The sequence below is a fragment of the Lepisosteus platostomus genome, chromosome 26 (assembly GCF_059453375.1).
Source record: "Lepisosteus platostomus isolate fLepPlt1 chromosome 26, fLepPlt1.hap1, whole genome shotgun sequence".
In the NCBI taxonomy this organism is placed as follows: Eukaryota; Metazoa; Chordata; class Actinopteri; order Semionotiformes; family Lepisosteidae; genus Lepisosteus; species Lepisosteus platostomus.
In genome coordinates this window covers 5,629,031-5,643,315 of record NC_142636.1, presented here as the reverse complement: position 1 = coordinate 5,643,315, position 14,285 = coordinate 5,629,031, and the positions used below count along the sequence as shown (strand labels likewise).

The following is a 14,285-nucleotide window of genomic DNA, read 5'->3' as shown; positions in this document are numbered from 1 at the left end:
ATAACAGAGAAAGATGTCATAACAGATGTAGGTGACTGGTCAGGACAATCGCAGAGACTCATCGTGGTTGTCTGAGCTATATTAAAAAATATAAAATAACATCCGCCACTGCGCTCAGTGTGTTAGAGAGCAGCTGCAGACACACAGGGGAGGCAATCAGGTCCACAGCAGAATGAGCAAACACACCCACACACCACACTAGGCAGCTGAAATAACTGCACAGCTATGAGAACTGACAACAATTCTCTCACACTACAGCATGACAGGACCACCTCAACAAGAGAAGAGAGATTATTCTCTTGAATCCACAGCAACCCAGGAGAGGAAGCACAAGACAGCTGTCACTGCATTTGAATGACATGCCGTTACCTAACAGAGGAAGAAGATCACTTTCCCTGTCTGTGCCCCCTCCCTCTCACTGTGTGTGTTAACAATCCACTTTCTCACTACATACCACAATCAGCCCATCCTGCCACTGCTGGAAATTCTGAAACACAACACACGAAAAACTCAGCACTTAGAAAGGGGCTGCAGCAGCTTAGAGCTTATTGAGGGAGAACAGCTGTAACTGAGCATAAGAAAACACTGATGAGTGACATTAAAGACATCCTGGTGTTGATATATGTAAATCTCCCATCTGATATGCTGTATCCTGTACAGTTCTGGACAATGGGATGAAGATCTGCTCAGGTAATGCTGCCATTGGGACAAAACCTGTGCTCTTCAGAAGATATGACACTGATTCTAATGCAATTAATCCTCTAAATGCACCTAAAACTCCCAGAGAGAAATCGTATAATTCTGCTACAGACTTCTATACTTATCGTGGTGTACTCTCGGGAGCAGCTGAGTGCTCTCTAAGACATCTCTTCTCAGATCTGTCCTGTTGTGCTGTGGGGTACCTGAGAGAGCCTGGCCAGGGGCGGGATGAGAGGCTCCTAGACACTGGGCAGCTGGGGGTGGGTCACTGAGCCCAGGGACTGCAGGAGGCTCAGGCACTCAGTCCCACCTCTGTGCAGCTGAGACACTCCAAGCTGGCAAGCAGATGTCAGCACAGAACTTCAGCTCGGGCCTGCACATCACTGCTGGGTATCAGTGTGCATGGCTCTCTAGCTGCTGTCTACACTGAATACTGAATCACTGGCTTCACTGATGCACTTTTTCCCCCAGTTCACACTGGATCAAGAAAGGAATCACCCCCACTGGCCCAGTCTTCCCACTCTGGCTGGTTGTGGGTGGAGAAGCTGTGCACTACTGTTCAAGTCTTACGTTAGGGGGCCTTGTGTGCTCTGCTAGCTGAGGCCTCTCTTACCAGAAGTCTCACCATGCAGATGTCCGATGAGGCCAGGAAATCTGAAACACACTCCTTGACACAGTCTGAAAAGAAACACAACCCTGTGAGTGCAGCCCTGGTCCAAGCAGCTTGACCAGACGCAGCAGATGCAAGAGGACGAAGAAGTGACTAGGAATCGGGGTTCGTCTCATGGCTAAGGAGGACTACAGTCTCACACCCTATCAACTCTGATTAATAATTCTCTGCTGTTCCTAAATAACGTTCCTAAATAAAATAGACACTCCTGTTAGGAAGGATGAGTTTCCGATTCGGGAAAAAACAGTGAAAGCCTGGTTAGAAATGAAAATGGCTCAGTACCTTCACCCACAAGTTTAGCAAGGATGGTCAGGCTGCCTAGTAGGTTCTGCTCCTCCAGATTGTCCATCTGGGACATGGAGAATTCCAGCACCCTCCCTGGAAACTCCCCAGCTACAAAGTAGCAACAAAGCAGAAGGAAATCATGGCACTCAGGACAGCACACACTCTCCCCATCCACCTGCACCTAGAACCTACAGCTGAATAATACAAGTGAATTGTATTGGTCGGCACAACTGTCTCCAAATGAAGAGCAATATTTAACAGTCTTCACAAGCCTGCCTGTTCACAATATAACAGGGCCCCTTATCACCAGCATGGCGCTGCGCAAACCTGGAAATGCCATCTCTTTTGTGATGTCAATTGGAGCTATAACACGTTACTGTATACATTTTATATTCATTGGGGTTTGAAATGTACCCATCAATGTAGATTCCTTCTAACCCTAAAATATAAAAAGTTCCCCTTTAAAGACTGGTGCCTTCATTCTTAGTGAAGTGGTTCATCTTGGACATCTTGAGCACAGAAGAGTAGAGCCACTGACTGAAGCTGCTCTACCACAGGGACACAACTGAGCTCCCTGGCTTGTGACTGTTGGATGTGGCATCTAGTGATCCAAGTCACACTGGTGTTGAAAAGGTTTCCACCTTTAATGAACTGTGAATTTCTTTCATGGAGACAGTGCCCTCACGTCAAGTTGTTTTTGTTCCTCCCTGCAACACATGAAGGAATCATCTTTCTGTGTCTGACTCATAAAAACAAAGCACCTAAGACGCAGAACGTCTGCACTAAGGATGCGCTCCTCTCCTCCTCTGGTTACTCAGGACATTTGAAAGAAGCACAAACCTGAGAGAGACAAAATATTTCCAAAGCACATTTACTATATAACCCAGCCACATCTTCTGCACGTGCTGACAAACTGGGTACTATTAATATAGAAGTGCTTTCAGTTGGGACAGTAACTGGACATGGCAATATCTAATACTGTGGGCACTTCCTCAAAACAGACATTAATAATTTACTGGCTACTGTAACGTCTGTCTGTGCAGGTGAGCGGGCTGCTGTCCCCATTACCTGGGCGTGGACCATGGTCAGCAGCTGCTCCAGCTGGGATTCCAGCACTGGTCTGGCCTTCGGCACTGCTGCCCCCACAAGCACACTCAGACTCTGAAAGAAGAGCACGTTGGAGTCAATCTGGAGAGGCACTGCTGCTTCATCAAGAGGCCTCACTCTCTCAGTGTATGCAATAACACGTTAGCATTAGGATTTTGGTAGTTTGATCACACACAAAAATCTGACAGAGCAGGATAACGCCTCCCCTGGACTCTACTCCTGGCAGATACACCTTGTTCACACCCTTCCAAAATCACATGGGGCACCACAGACCATAATCCTCTTCTGCACTGGGCCTCACCAGCACATCACTGGAGCTTGTGGACAAAGGGACACTGGGAAAGTGCTACTAGTGATTGTTTGGATCTACAATTTAAGGAATCAAAATCCATTTTCTAAAAGAAACGAACCTTGCATTCCACAACCTGTACACCTAAAGCCCCATCGTCGGTCACAGCCCTACCTTGTTGATTCTGGAGTAGCTGATGTCCAGCTCAGCTGCATACAGTGGTTGGAAGGCCTGTAAAACTGCTGGCAGCTCACTCTGAAACTTCTCCTCAGGGAGCAGGCAGCACATAGCTGCCAGGGCCAAGACAATGGCCTCTTGTCACCTTCAGACAGAGCAAAACTCAAACACCATCATCCTCAAGGAAAGGATTCAGTCACAGCAAACCAAACCTGTCTAAAACCACAGACAGTTAAAACAGCTTTGAGCAATGAATAAAACCTGCTTCATAAGGCACCCTATTCAACTTTGCTTACTGTGATCTGAACCCTGGACCCTGATACCCTTCCCAAATAACTGCATGGACACATCTTTTCTTGGCATTCAAGTCCATTCTTTCCTCCAGAACATCTGAGAAATCAAGATGATTAATAAGATGTCAAATAACCTACACTGGATTAATCCCATACCTTTGACTCATAAGACGGCAGCCATCTGTGCACTATATCAAAACTAGTGATGACATGGCTTGAACAGTCCTGAACAAACTGCCTGGGACCCTGGAATTTCGCCCATCTCTCATACAGGCCTTCTAATGCTGACAACACAAGAGAGGAACAGCCTGCAACACTCCTCAGCTACATCAAAACAGTCCTGTAGTTCAGTGGGAAGCGGTCTGAACAGGCCTTGTCAGTGGATTGCCAGTGGAACCAAGCATTGATAACAACTGTCCCCCTAAATGAGACAGCTTGCGCACTTACCAAAAGACATCATTGCCTTCATTTTATCAGTCACAGCAAGGGGAAGAACAGGCACCAGCAGGTCCAGAAGTCTCACTATATCCCTTGCTATGTCACGACCTTCAAAGAAAACACATTTCACACTGCATAGGGGCCAAGGCTCATGATGACACTGGAGACTCAGCAGCGGCATGAGTAACAAACACTGAGCCTTCATAATAAGCTCATGTATCAGGGCTTGAATGGGCAGATACGAGCAGTATCATGAAGTTTGAAATACAGCACAGTAAAAAAATCCGGAATGTATCTGTGCAGATCACACCCCATTAGCAGCACAGAACTTACTGCAGTTGCGGGAGATATCTCCTACAGCATTCAGCAGCGTGTGGTGAGGGAGCACTCCGGGCTTGAAGAAGGACAGCACCATATCCATGGTACTCACGTAGTGGTCTCTCACCACACAAACAACAATGTTGCTGGCTGGCTGTTGCCAGTCAGGCAGCCATTTCTGAAACAACAGTAAAAAGAGATCAGAGGGTCTTGGGAGTCGATAGTATTGGAGTTGAAGCTGCAGCTTGGATCAAGCCAGTGAGCACACAAGTTAACACACAACGATTTGCTTCCATTAGATGCATCAATGTGTGCCGCAGGCAAGGAAACAGACCACAGCACTACAGCAAGACAACAGTTCGATAGGCAGGAATTAAAGGGGTTTACATACCGGTGACATCGTCATCTCATTCAAGGCCATCGAGACGGTGCTCTTGGCCAAGGACTCATCCAGATGCTGCGCAGATGTTTTGCGCAGCAGCTTCTCCACTGCCTGGAGGACAGCAGAGCGATGGGCAGTTGTCACCTAGAGCAGGGAAGAACCAAAGCCAGGGGTAAGACTGCTGCTCTCATCACAGCACCAAGAGTCTCTGTTCAAAGGCTTCTCCTTCAGGGCCAGTCAGCCTGGCGAATGTGCACTGAGGGTGAAACAGCAGAACCACCCCAGCTCACCACACAAGGGAGTGGAAACGCACACAGAGAAACCCCAGGCTTCCACTCAAGCACATCTGTAAAGATGACAACACGTTAGGGCTTATCTTCTGACTTCTAGTTGTAAGAAACAGCAGAGACAGTACCTTGGAGCACACTGGGCTCCTGATTAGAGTGCGTTTGCAACGACTATGTCAGGAGGTGTGTAGGGAGCTCCTTCATGTTACCTGGGGGCTCTCGAGGAATCCCAGGATGACTGGCAGTGTCCCCTTGGTGTTCCTCTGCAGGAGGGAGAGCAGCTCTTCTATCAGGAGCTTCCCAGATTCCTCATCAGAGCTGCTCATTCCCTCCAGAACAGCCAGGACCTCATCTACAGCAGACACACAGACAGGGGAAACACTGGTGTCGCCGCAGCACAGACTTCTAGGGAGAAAACTCTTAAACTAACCTGTTGTCTGAGGGACCTATAACCCTACTGACACGTGTCTGAGAATTAGAAAGATGAAAATGATTTTTGATCCACAGCCCGTAAAGGCTGGGACTCTTTCACCCCGGACAGTTTTCCAGTAGAGAGGAATACAGATCTGCTCTAAGGGCAGGAGGCTTCAGAGTGCAGGGTTTTGTTTTTGTGTCATTTTCAGATCAGTGGTCCTGAATAACAGCTGCAGCCACTGGGACTTCTTAACCCTGAAGAGTCCACAAAGAGAGCTGCTCTCTTGGTCACATCAGTCCTGTTAGCAGCTGCTCCTCCACAAACAGAGGATCTCAGTGTTGAAGAAGAATCAGGGCAGCAGCTCTGCTCCCAGGTGGAGAACCTCCTTCTGCTGCTCTAAGGGGATTAGAGCCTCTAATTCAGCTTCTCTCACACCCAGTCAAAATGGCTTGGACAGATCTTCATAAATATACATTTGTTTTTCCCAAATTTACAATTAAATGTAAATGAAAGAATAATTGCAGTACATCACACAGCTCATTTCATAACCACTGTGAATAAGTCATTTTCAACACTTTCAATAGTTTCATACCTTACATGGATGTTAGTCTTCTTAAAAATACTTTCATACTAAATTATTTTATTTTATATCTTATTATTTTATTTTATATCTTTTACTTATTTTTGCTCAAATCATCATTCAGTTGAAAAGATGAGGAGACTGCTGTTGCTTTCCCTGCCTCGAGCTGAAGAGACCTGCAGGGTGACAGCGAAGAGCCCCTCAGGTCAGTCAGAGCTGAGCCCAGGGATGGAGTCCCAGTGGAAAGTGAAGCCAGGAGTCAGTGTGTGGGGGGACTGGCTTCAGGGGACACTGGTCTAGATCCAGCTGTGTCATACCTGGCCCTGGGCACTGGCAGCCTGTGCGCTGCACACAGGAGGAGAACCACTTCAACCTGCTGGGCTCACAGCTGCACTCCTTCGGGCTCATCTTGGACCTGTCAGTCAGCCAGTAGAACAGCACAGTGAAGCAGGGAGTTGGGCGGCGCTTCTCACACACTGGGAGTCAAGGTACTGCTGACAGGCCAGTGCAGACCCACTAGACACCACAGAACTCTCTCTAACCAGCTGGTCCTACTGGAATACAACCTGACAGGCTGAAGGGCAGACAGGGGATATTGAGAACACAAGCAAATTCTTCACATCAGTGAAAGCAGAGACAGGAACAGAAGCAGCAATTAATTCCTGTTCAGATCTGCACTCTGGACTTTACTAAAACTCCAGCAGGTTAACAGCTTTTAACCCCCTCTCACTGAACACCGTGTTAACACAATAACCGCTCGATCTGCCCAGGAGAAACAGGTCAAGAACAATCGGATCCGCGATACGGAGCCTCGGCAGGTCCCTACCTCGTCCGTAAACCACCAGGATCTTCAGTGAAAAGACAGAGAATATTGACAAGCCGTGTCGAGCTGAAGTGTTTTCTTCGCTACGAGCATCAGCGCTGAGCGACTCAGCAGCACCGGAGCGCTTTCCCGGACCGCAATTGTTACGTCACAATCCCGATGTGACGACGTCACGCTCACGTTTAATAAGTCATTATAATCAGTATATTTGATATTAAAATTACATTTTTTAATATGCTTTCTGATTTTTCCCAGCTTTACCAACAGAAGCACTAATTGTCTGATTTCCAAAGTGTCAGCCGGAAAGTTTCAGAAAACACGGAGCGGAGCGTCTTGCTCACGATATGACGTCAGACACCCCTTCCTCCCTCCATCCAGACTCGCCTCTCCCTCCTCTCTCGCACGACTCGCTCATCAGGGCTTCTACTGTCACTCCAGTCTCCTGCCAGACCTCTCCCAGACACAGCCTGCTCATTAGTCCTCCTGTGACCCAGACTCGCCCTGCAGATCTGCTCTCCGGCTCCTCCTCATGGTCACTCCGCTCGCTCACGCACAGACCTTGTGCTCTAAACAGTCCGCAACGACACATCTGGTCTTGAAGCAGCTCGTCTTGCAGCGCCCTGCAGCAGCGCCACGGTGTGTGAAGCCCTGCGGCTGGGAGCAGCAGAGACCCGTCGCTGGACACCCCTACTCTTCGAGAAACACCCTGGGATTTTTAATGACCACAGAGAGTCAGGATCTCACTTTTATGTCTCATCCGAAGGACGGCACCTCTGTCACTATTCTGGGGCATAAGGAACCACACAGACCGCAGGGTGAGCGCCCCCTACTGGCCCCACTAACACCTCTTCCAGCAGCAACTATAGTTTTTTCCCAGGAGTCTCCCATGTGATTGATAATGAATAAAGACACACCCATCTCCCATCCCCCATGTTACTGCAGCCTCATCTACAGCAGACACCTCACCAGTCTCAGTCTGAATTAATTATGTAGACAGAGGATGAAGACCATTAAAGAAACCTACTTAACAACAGTTGTAATAAAGACTCAGTTCATTCAATTCCAGTTCCAAGTAGTGCTACGAGTCCAGCTAATAAAACCGAAACTAAAATATAAACTATAAAATACTAAAATATAAAAAAATATTTTAGATTATAAAATATAAATGCAGGAGCTGAAAAATAATCCTGCAACCGATCTTTTCTGCAATTCGAAAAAACTACATCAAAAGGGGAAGCCAGTAATCCTAAATCAAAGCCGGGAACCGAAACCGAGGAGTGTACTTTCCGTCATCCAGAAGCCGCAGGTCCAACAGAGACAAGCAATTCCAAGCCGAAAAGGTGTAAACGAGAACAAGCGAAAAGCAATAATAAAGCTCACGTGGACACTGAGCGAGGAGGTCAGGGAAGACTGTGCTTCAGTGTATAATGAGATGGTGGTGTGGTGGTGAATGAGTGATCCGGTAGGTTGCCTAATTCAGCGTGGTCTACGCAACAGGGAAGCGGGGATCATAACAAGTACTGTAGCAAAGGAGCATTTTTTTCAAACATCGGCTGGATAGAGCCCTGTTACTCAGCAGTAAGTCAACGAGGCTCCCAAGTAGAGCTGGATGTTGTAACTTAGGCATTTCTATCCACCTCCTCAATCTGAGGGTTTATGGCAGAAACTAAACTGTGCTCGGCCCAATACACAGCTCACCTGTGCTTCAGAATTGAATGTGTTCAACAACTGTAAAGAATAGTATGTCTTCCAGGGCGCCTTTTTGTAGGAAGGAAAATAATTCCCTCTTGCAAACAGGTTTCCTTTCCTGCAGGTGTCACTCATCTAACATGCTTTATGCTCAGCTGCTGAATGATACACATCTGCTGTAGTCTTACCTGGCTGCTGCTTGAACTCAGTGTCTTACTGATACATACTCCAGAGAGGCTCTTTCCATTCACACTGATATAACCTCTGACAACACCTTTTGTTTGTGTAACCGTGGAGAGAATCAATATCAATTAATTATTTCACACAATGTGTTTTACAAGAGTCTTATACATGCACATATACACTGTAGGTCAAGTTATTTTATAGGCTAAAATACCATATAATAATCCCATTTAAAGTATTGCAAAAGCGAAAGTCAGCATACACAGGCACTGTCTATACTTTACACATGCAAAAGCTTTTAACATTGCACTCTTTCTCACAAAGGATACAGAGATTTGCCACTCTTCTTAGCCACAAAGCGCCATCACTGTTCATCATTCTTGAAAAGCTTGAAATTCCCCCTGATCTGCATTTTTTTTCTGCTGCAGTAACATTTTCACATATTGTTGTCTGTTAACATGGAACAAGAAAGCAAAATATTTAATTAAAAAATAAAAACTGTAGTATTATTTACCTTAGATATTTCCTTTCAGTGACTTGTACAGCTGTTCAGCTCATTGTAAGCCACCATTAGTTCTATATGCATTTCAAAGCCACAGTCAAGTCTATATTTGTGAGCTTATTTGGGGAGCTGCTGGGATGAGACAAGACCTTTTCTACTGACATCAGTCCAGTAGAATTGTGGACCAGCTCTCAAATGTTCTCAATTTGAAAATCTGAGCTGTTCTTTGATCAATTTACAAGAGTTGATCTGTTTTACAATCTTGTGCAATGACCTCACTTCTCTAGACAACTAATATCACAGTTTGTTTCCTGCTTTTCTAGGCACACAGAGCTGTCTGTTAATCACATGAAGGACACCTGATGTCAGGAACTAACGAGGATTAGAACAATATCCACTGGTGCTCTAATAATGTTAGACACCAGATATTGCAATAGAAGATCGTAGGTCGACTGCATTATTTTAAAACTAATTTGACTAAAATCTCAAATTAAATTGAAGATATATCTGTTTCTCCTTTATGTGACAGGTGCAGATCTTCTGAAGGCTGTGCCCCAAGTTATATAAACTTTGGGTAGAAATATTTCAGTGGTACTCAAAGGTGTTTGGGAAGAATATACCCCAGACCCTGAATTAGCACTCTCTGGTTGTTCAGAGACAATGTTCACATTAACCATCTGCACTGGCGGTTGGAATACATGTGGCTGAACAAAATTGCTTCTATAGCACAAGCAATCTGGAACCATTCCATGAGATCTGGGGCCCTTTTCCTCAATATTTTTAAAAACAGAGAGCTTTGTTAAATATCCCTGATAGTTTTATACAACCATTAATTGTGTGATTATGGCTGTCACAGATTTTGACTTAACAAGAAAACTTTTAAAAAGGCATCAGCAAATTTGAGGATTTTTAATCTATTGTCTGTTTTTCATATGTTTCTCATTAAAAATATCAAAGCTTTTTTGAAGTTCCCAGAGAAGTCTATCCAGAGGCCAGTCAGCCAAGCAGAAGTGCCACCTAGTGGTCAGAAAGCTGAGCACAGACGGGTAGGACTATAACTAGATGAGGGATAATGTGGGGAAAATTATAAAGCAAATGTTAGGATATATAGTTAAGTGTAACATTTAAATCACGAGATGCTATATTAAAATTGTACCACTAGTAATGCTTCATTTTAAATTTGCTGTCTGTTACAACAAAGTTTTTGCTCTGGAATCAGCCCAAACTGTGAAGAGTGACCAGATACATTCTCAGGTTCAAGTGATTGTCCTGCACTGTTCAGGTTCCAATTTAAGTATTGAAAATCCTGAAGGGCAACAATAACTCTACTGTATGACCTTCATCTTCCTGTATGGAAACAGGAGTCACTTCTGTGCAAAGTGTGGTCAAAAGTACTGTATGGATCATATTGTTCCAGTTGGTAATGATCTTTTGCAAAAAGAGATCTCAATGACATTGTATCAGCAATTGTTACATAATCAGCCTACTTTAAAAGGCTAAATTTACATTATGAAAGATAAATGGAAAAACTGATTACAAGTACAGAAATAAAAATGTAAACAATCACCTGAAAAAAGTCAAAGTTGAGTGGACTGTACACAATACTGGTTCACATGATTACGAATACACACACACACACAGACACACCTCAGTAAAGTACTAATAGGTGTTATTTTTGTAACATGTGTTGTAAGTATTCATATGGCAACTGCATTTTTAATTGTACAAGTTCACCAAGCCCCATCCCACTCGACTAGTTACAGGCAATGAAGTATTACACCTGAACTTGAGCTAAACCTCAGGTGAGGGTTCAACCATGAAGATGAACTCAGCTGCAAACAAACAAAAAAAAAAAAAGCACCCAGTCAACATGGTTAGGGATGTAATAGAAAGTTAAGACCAAGTGCTTTGCACTGACACATGATGGAAACAAACATTACACTGGAGTGGTTTAGGGTTAGGAGAGTGGAAGGCCTTGAGGACCCCAGTCACAGCCTCAACCCTGTTTAGGGCCACTGGAAGAGACCAATCAGTGACACTCCCCAAAAAACATGGTAGCATTTTAGTTAATCCATTCACACCCAAAACTGGGCATAAGCCACTGTGGAAAGAGACGAGATATGTTTCATTATTAGCTTATTACAGGCAAAGGGCCATGTGAGTAGAGGGCTTTAAGGTCTGGATATTAATGCTTAATGTGACATCCCAGGTAGTCTTCCTCATTAAATCAGAAAGACTGGTTTTAAGATCATTAACCAATTTAAAGCTACAGAATTAGACACCACAGAAGAACAGGGTTTTTCAGGCATTTTTATTGCAGCACAGAGAAAACCCAAGACGGGCATTAGTGCCTCATTCAACTCGGAACCCTTCATGCAGCCCAGTCATGCCTGTCACTTTCCACTCAGGACCAGACCACACAGGCTGCTCAGACCTGGCACCTCTGGACTCGGCCATCTTTGCACACAACCCAGAGGATTCCTCGGTCATAGGACACATGCCTGGCCACACCAGCTGCCCTTAGAGCCCACCAGCTCCTGCCAAAGGGGTTACAGGCATCAACACCAAGCCTGCAGGAAAAGGCACAGGGTTAGAGCAGCCCAGAATTAGGACAGTCATTCATGCAACCATGTGCATTAAACCCTCCCCCAGCTCACCTCTTGAAGACCACTCCATTCCTGTTCACCCCATACACACTGCCATCTGAGCCCACCTCCACCAGGGACAGGGAGCCCTGAATGGGGTACCACCTGTCAGAGCCTTTGCAGGAATCCCCACTCACATCCAGCTTGACAAAGATCTGGTCCAGCCTGTTCACTCCCCAGCAGCCAAAAGGCCCACAGGAATAGTACTTGAGGGAGCCCACAACAGGAATCCAGGGGATGTTGCCCTGGCCAGCATACTGCAGCACAGGCCCACTGTTCAGGCAGAAGATGGAATTGGCAGCATTGACACCAACCACGAACTTGTCTCCACCAGCATCAATCTGGATGAGGGAGCCTGCAGAGGAGAGCAAGAAATACAGCTGTTCTCAGCAGGGGGCAGTGCAGTGCTCATTCCTCAGCACGAGGTCATGAACACTTGAGGAGTGAAAGATGTTCTGGCTGAAAGCAGCCACTACCCATGGATAAACTTGAAAGCTATCATTCCTAACCCATATAGATCAGCTGTAGGCTCACCTGGTTGCACTGGGATCCACCTTCCCCGAAGCCACTTGAACACAAGGCTTGCGAGACTCACACTCCAGAGCCCTGCTGGCCCCACACTCACATGTTTCCCCTTCATGGCCAGAGAGACCCAGCTGTTGCCCTGGTAGCTGACCAGGTTGTCTGCATTGTCGACTCCACACACCCTTCCAGCACCAGCATCTATCTGCTTCAGACTGCCAGGCACAGCCCGACACTGCAGGGCTTCAGCCACAGATACTGGGAAGGAGAGGACACCACTGGGTCAATGATCATGTGGAAGCAGCCTGGGCTGAGGGCAACATAGGATCATGAGCATTTAACACTGAGGGATTAAGTCAATATACGAGGACAGAAGAAACAAGCCAATAGGGTGTTAATGAATCAGCAACAACCACAAGTGAACAGAGCTCAATGTACAGAGACTCAAAGGTTTGCAGAACTTCAAGAGCATACAAACATCCAAGTCATGGATTTAACGCTATACTCAAGATCAAATAACTATACTGAAATCCTTAAATACTAGCAACATGGAGTTAATCCTCCCATCTGCCTTTGTGCTGCTCCTTTTAGTCAAAGTAAGAAACCCAAACCTTACCTAGAAAGAATCCTACAAGCAAACACAACACACAGCCTCTACCTTCCATGTTGATGAGTGATCACACAAACCTCATGTATGGTATAAATCCCCCACAGTGGCCTTTATATACTCAAGACTGCTGGGCTTCAGCTCCTACACACACCTGTCTAACCAGGTGTTAAATTGTGAACCATAACGAGCTGCTGATTGAATCACTCAAGTATCAATTACAGAAGACATCATTAATTATATTCTTTCCATACACCTTATCCTCAGGGTTTAGGAATCATGGCGACAAAAACTGAAATTTAAGCCCAGTGCTTCAGATAGTCATGAGCTGGATTAGTACTAATACCAGCAGTGAAATCCTCCACTAGTGCAGGTCAGGGGTGGTCTAAATTAGATAACGAGACAAATAGTTTCATTGCAAAGCTGAATGTTTGGTTACTCTTGCTCTTTGTCATGAGATATTTTTTTTTAATTTCAGATTTTATCTCCCAGATTAAAGGTTAAATTTTTCTGAGCACTTAGAGGAAAATATCTGGGCCCTAGATTGAAATATTCCAAGTCCAGTCTTGTTTTCTCAGTTAATGTCATGTGGGAGAGGATTAGTGATAATTAAAATCTATGAAAGTACAAGTTCCTGCATTCAGAATGGGGAATTAATGATACTGTAGCTCTTAAAGCACTTAATTCACGAGTGACCATTTGGACAGCACAGTGGTGTGGATTAAGGACTGCAGCCTCACAGTTCCTGGGGTTGATGTCCAACTGAATTTCCTGCTGTGTGGAGCTTGCATGTCCTCCATGCGGATTTTCTCTATGGGATGTAATGGAAAGTTACTGAAAAAAAGTGTTTTATCCTAAATATGTCCGTTTACAGGCAGAGCTGTGTTGTAAAAGCAGCTGGATTCTTAGAACAAAGTGTGATTGTACCCAGCGAGTCAAGGCCATGGGATGTTCTAAGAATATGTTGATCTCTGTCCCAGCAAAAAGGCGATGGGTAACTGCACGTAGCTGTCTTCTTTGTCCTAAGACTAAGACCTATAAGGACTGGAAAATTACTGTCTCGCCTGTCTTTGTTTTACTAACCAACCATAATGAAGTAAACAAGTTGAGGTGTTGCATCAGCTAAGTGTATAAAATAAGGGACCTTCCCCTGTATTACTTTGAAAATCAGCTCTCACTTGCTGCACAGACTGGTGGTTGCTGTTTTTCCCTTTTGCGCAATATGAGTTAATGCCTTACTGAGTGAATGAGAACACCTCTCCTGGCTCGTCTTTGATTAAATTCCAAGACAGGGACCAGTTTGCTACCAATTTAGAAAGGCATCCTGGCTTTTCAAAGTAGTTTACATGTATGTAAAAAGTTATGTCAATGATT

The 14,285-nt window shown here is 45.2% G+C and overlaps 2 protein-coding genes across 2 annotated transcripts; both read right to left on the bottom strand.

Annotated features, from left to right (window-relative positions):
• Positions 1-3,879: 3,879 nt before the first annotated feature.
• On the bottom strand, positions 3,880-5,538 carry LOC148639797 (maestro heat-like repeat-containing protein family member 1). The gene is made up of 4 exons (XM_088621128.1): positions 5,155-5,538; positions 4,668-4,802; positions 4,292-4,454; positions 3,880-4,066 (listed from the first exon to the last, which is right to left on the bottom strand). The coding sequence occupies exons 1-4, from the start codon at positions 5,269-5,271 to the stop codon at positions 3,942-3,944; spliced, it is 540 nt and encodes a 179-aa protein (XP_088477254.1). The 5' UTR covers positions 5,272-5,538; the 3' UTR covers positions 3,880-3,941.
• A 5,891-nt stretch (positions 5,539-11,429) lies between these two features.
• Positions 11,430-13,016, bottom strand: LOC148639796 (fish-egg lectin-like). The gene is made up of 4 exons (XM_088621130.1): positions 12,921-13,016; positions 12,317-12,562; positions 11,795-12,137; positions 11,430-11,707 (listed from the first exon to the last, which is right to left on the bottom strand). Exons 1-4 carry the CDS (start codon positions 12,967-12,969, stop codon positions 11,566-11,568), a joined length of 780 nt encoding a protein of 259 aa, XP_088477256.1. The 5' UTR covers positions 12,970-13,016; the 3' UTR covers positions 11,430-11,565.
• Between the last annotated feature and the right edge of the window lie 1,269 nt (positions 13,017-14,285).

Bases quoted from the DNA above. Each gene is read 5' to 3' on its own strand.
- LOC148639796 (XM_088621130.1), bottom strand. From the start codon at position 12,969: ATGGAAGGTAGAGGCTGTGTGTTGTGTTTGCTTGTAGGATTCTTTCTA. The intron at 12,138-12,316 runs GTGAGCCTACAG...TCTCCTCTGCAG, and splicing joins GTGGATCCCAGTGCAACCAG to GCTCCCTCATCCAGATTGAT. The intron at 11,708-11,794 runs GTGAGCTGGGGG...CTTTTCCTGCAG, and splicing joins AATGGAGTGGTCTTCAAGAG to GCTTGGTGTTGATGCCTGTA.
- LOC148639797 (XM_088621128.1), bottom strand. From the start codon at position 5,271: ATGAGCAGCTCTGATGAGGAATCTGGGAAGCTCCTGATAGAAGAGCTG. The intron at 4,803-5,154 runs GTAACATGAAGG...TCCCTGCTCTAG, and splicing joins GATTCCTCGAGAGCCCCCAG to GTGACAACTGCCCATCGCTC. The intron at 4,067-4,291 runs GTAAGTTCTGTG...TTTTCTTTGAAG, and splicing joins AGATATCTCCCGCAACTGCA to GTCGTGACATAGCAAGGGAT.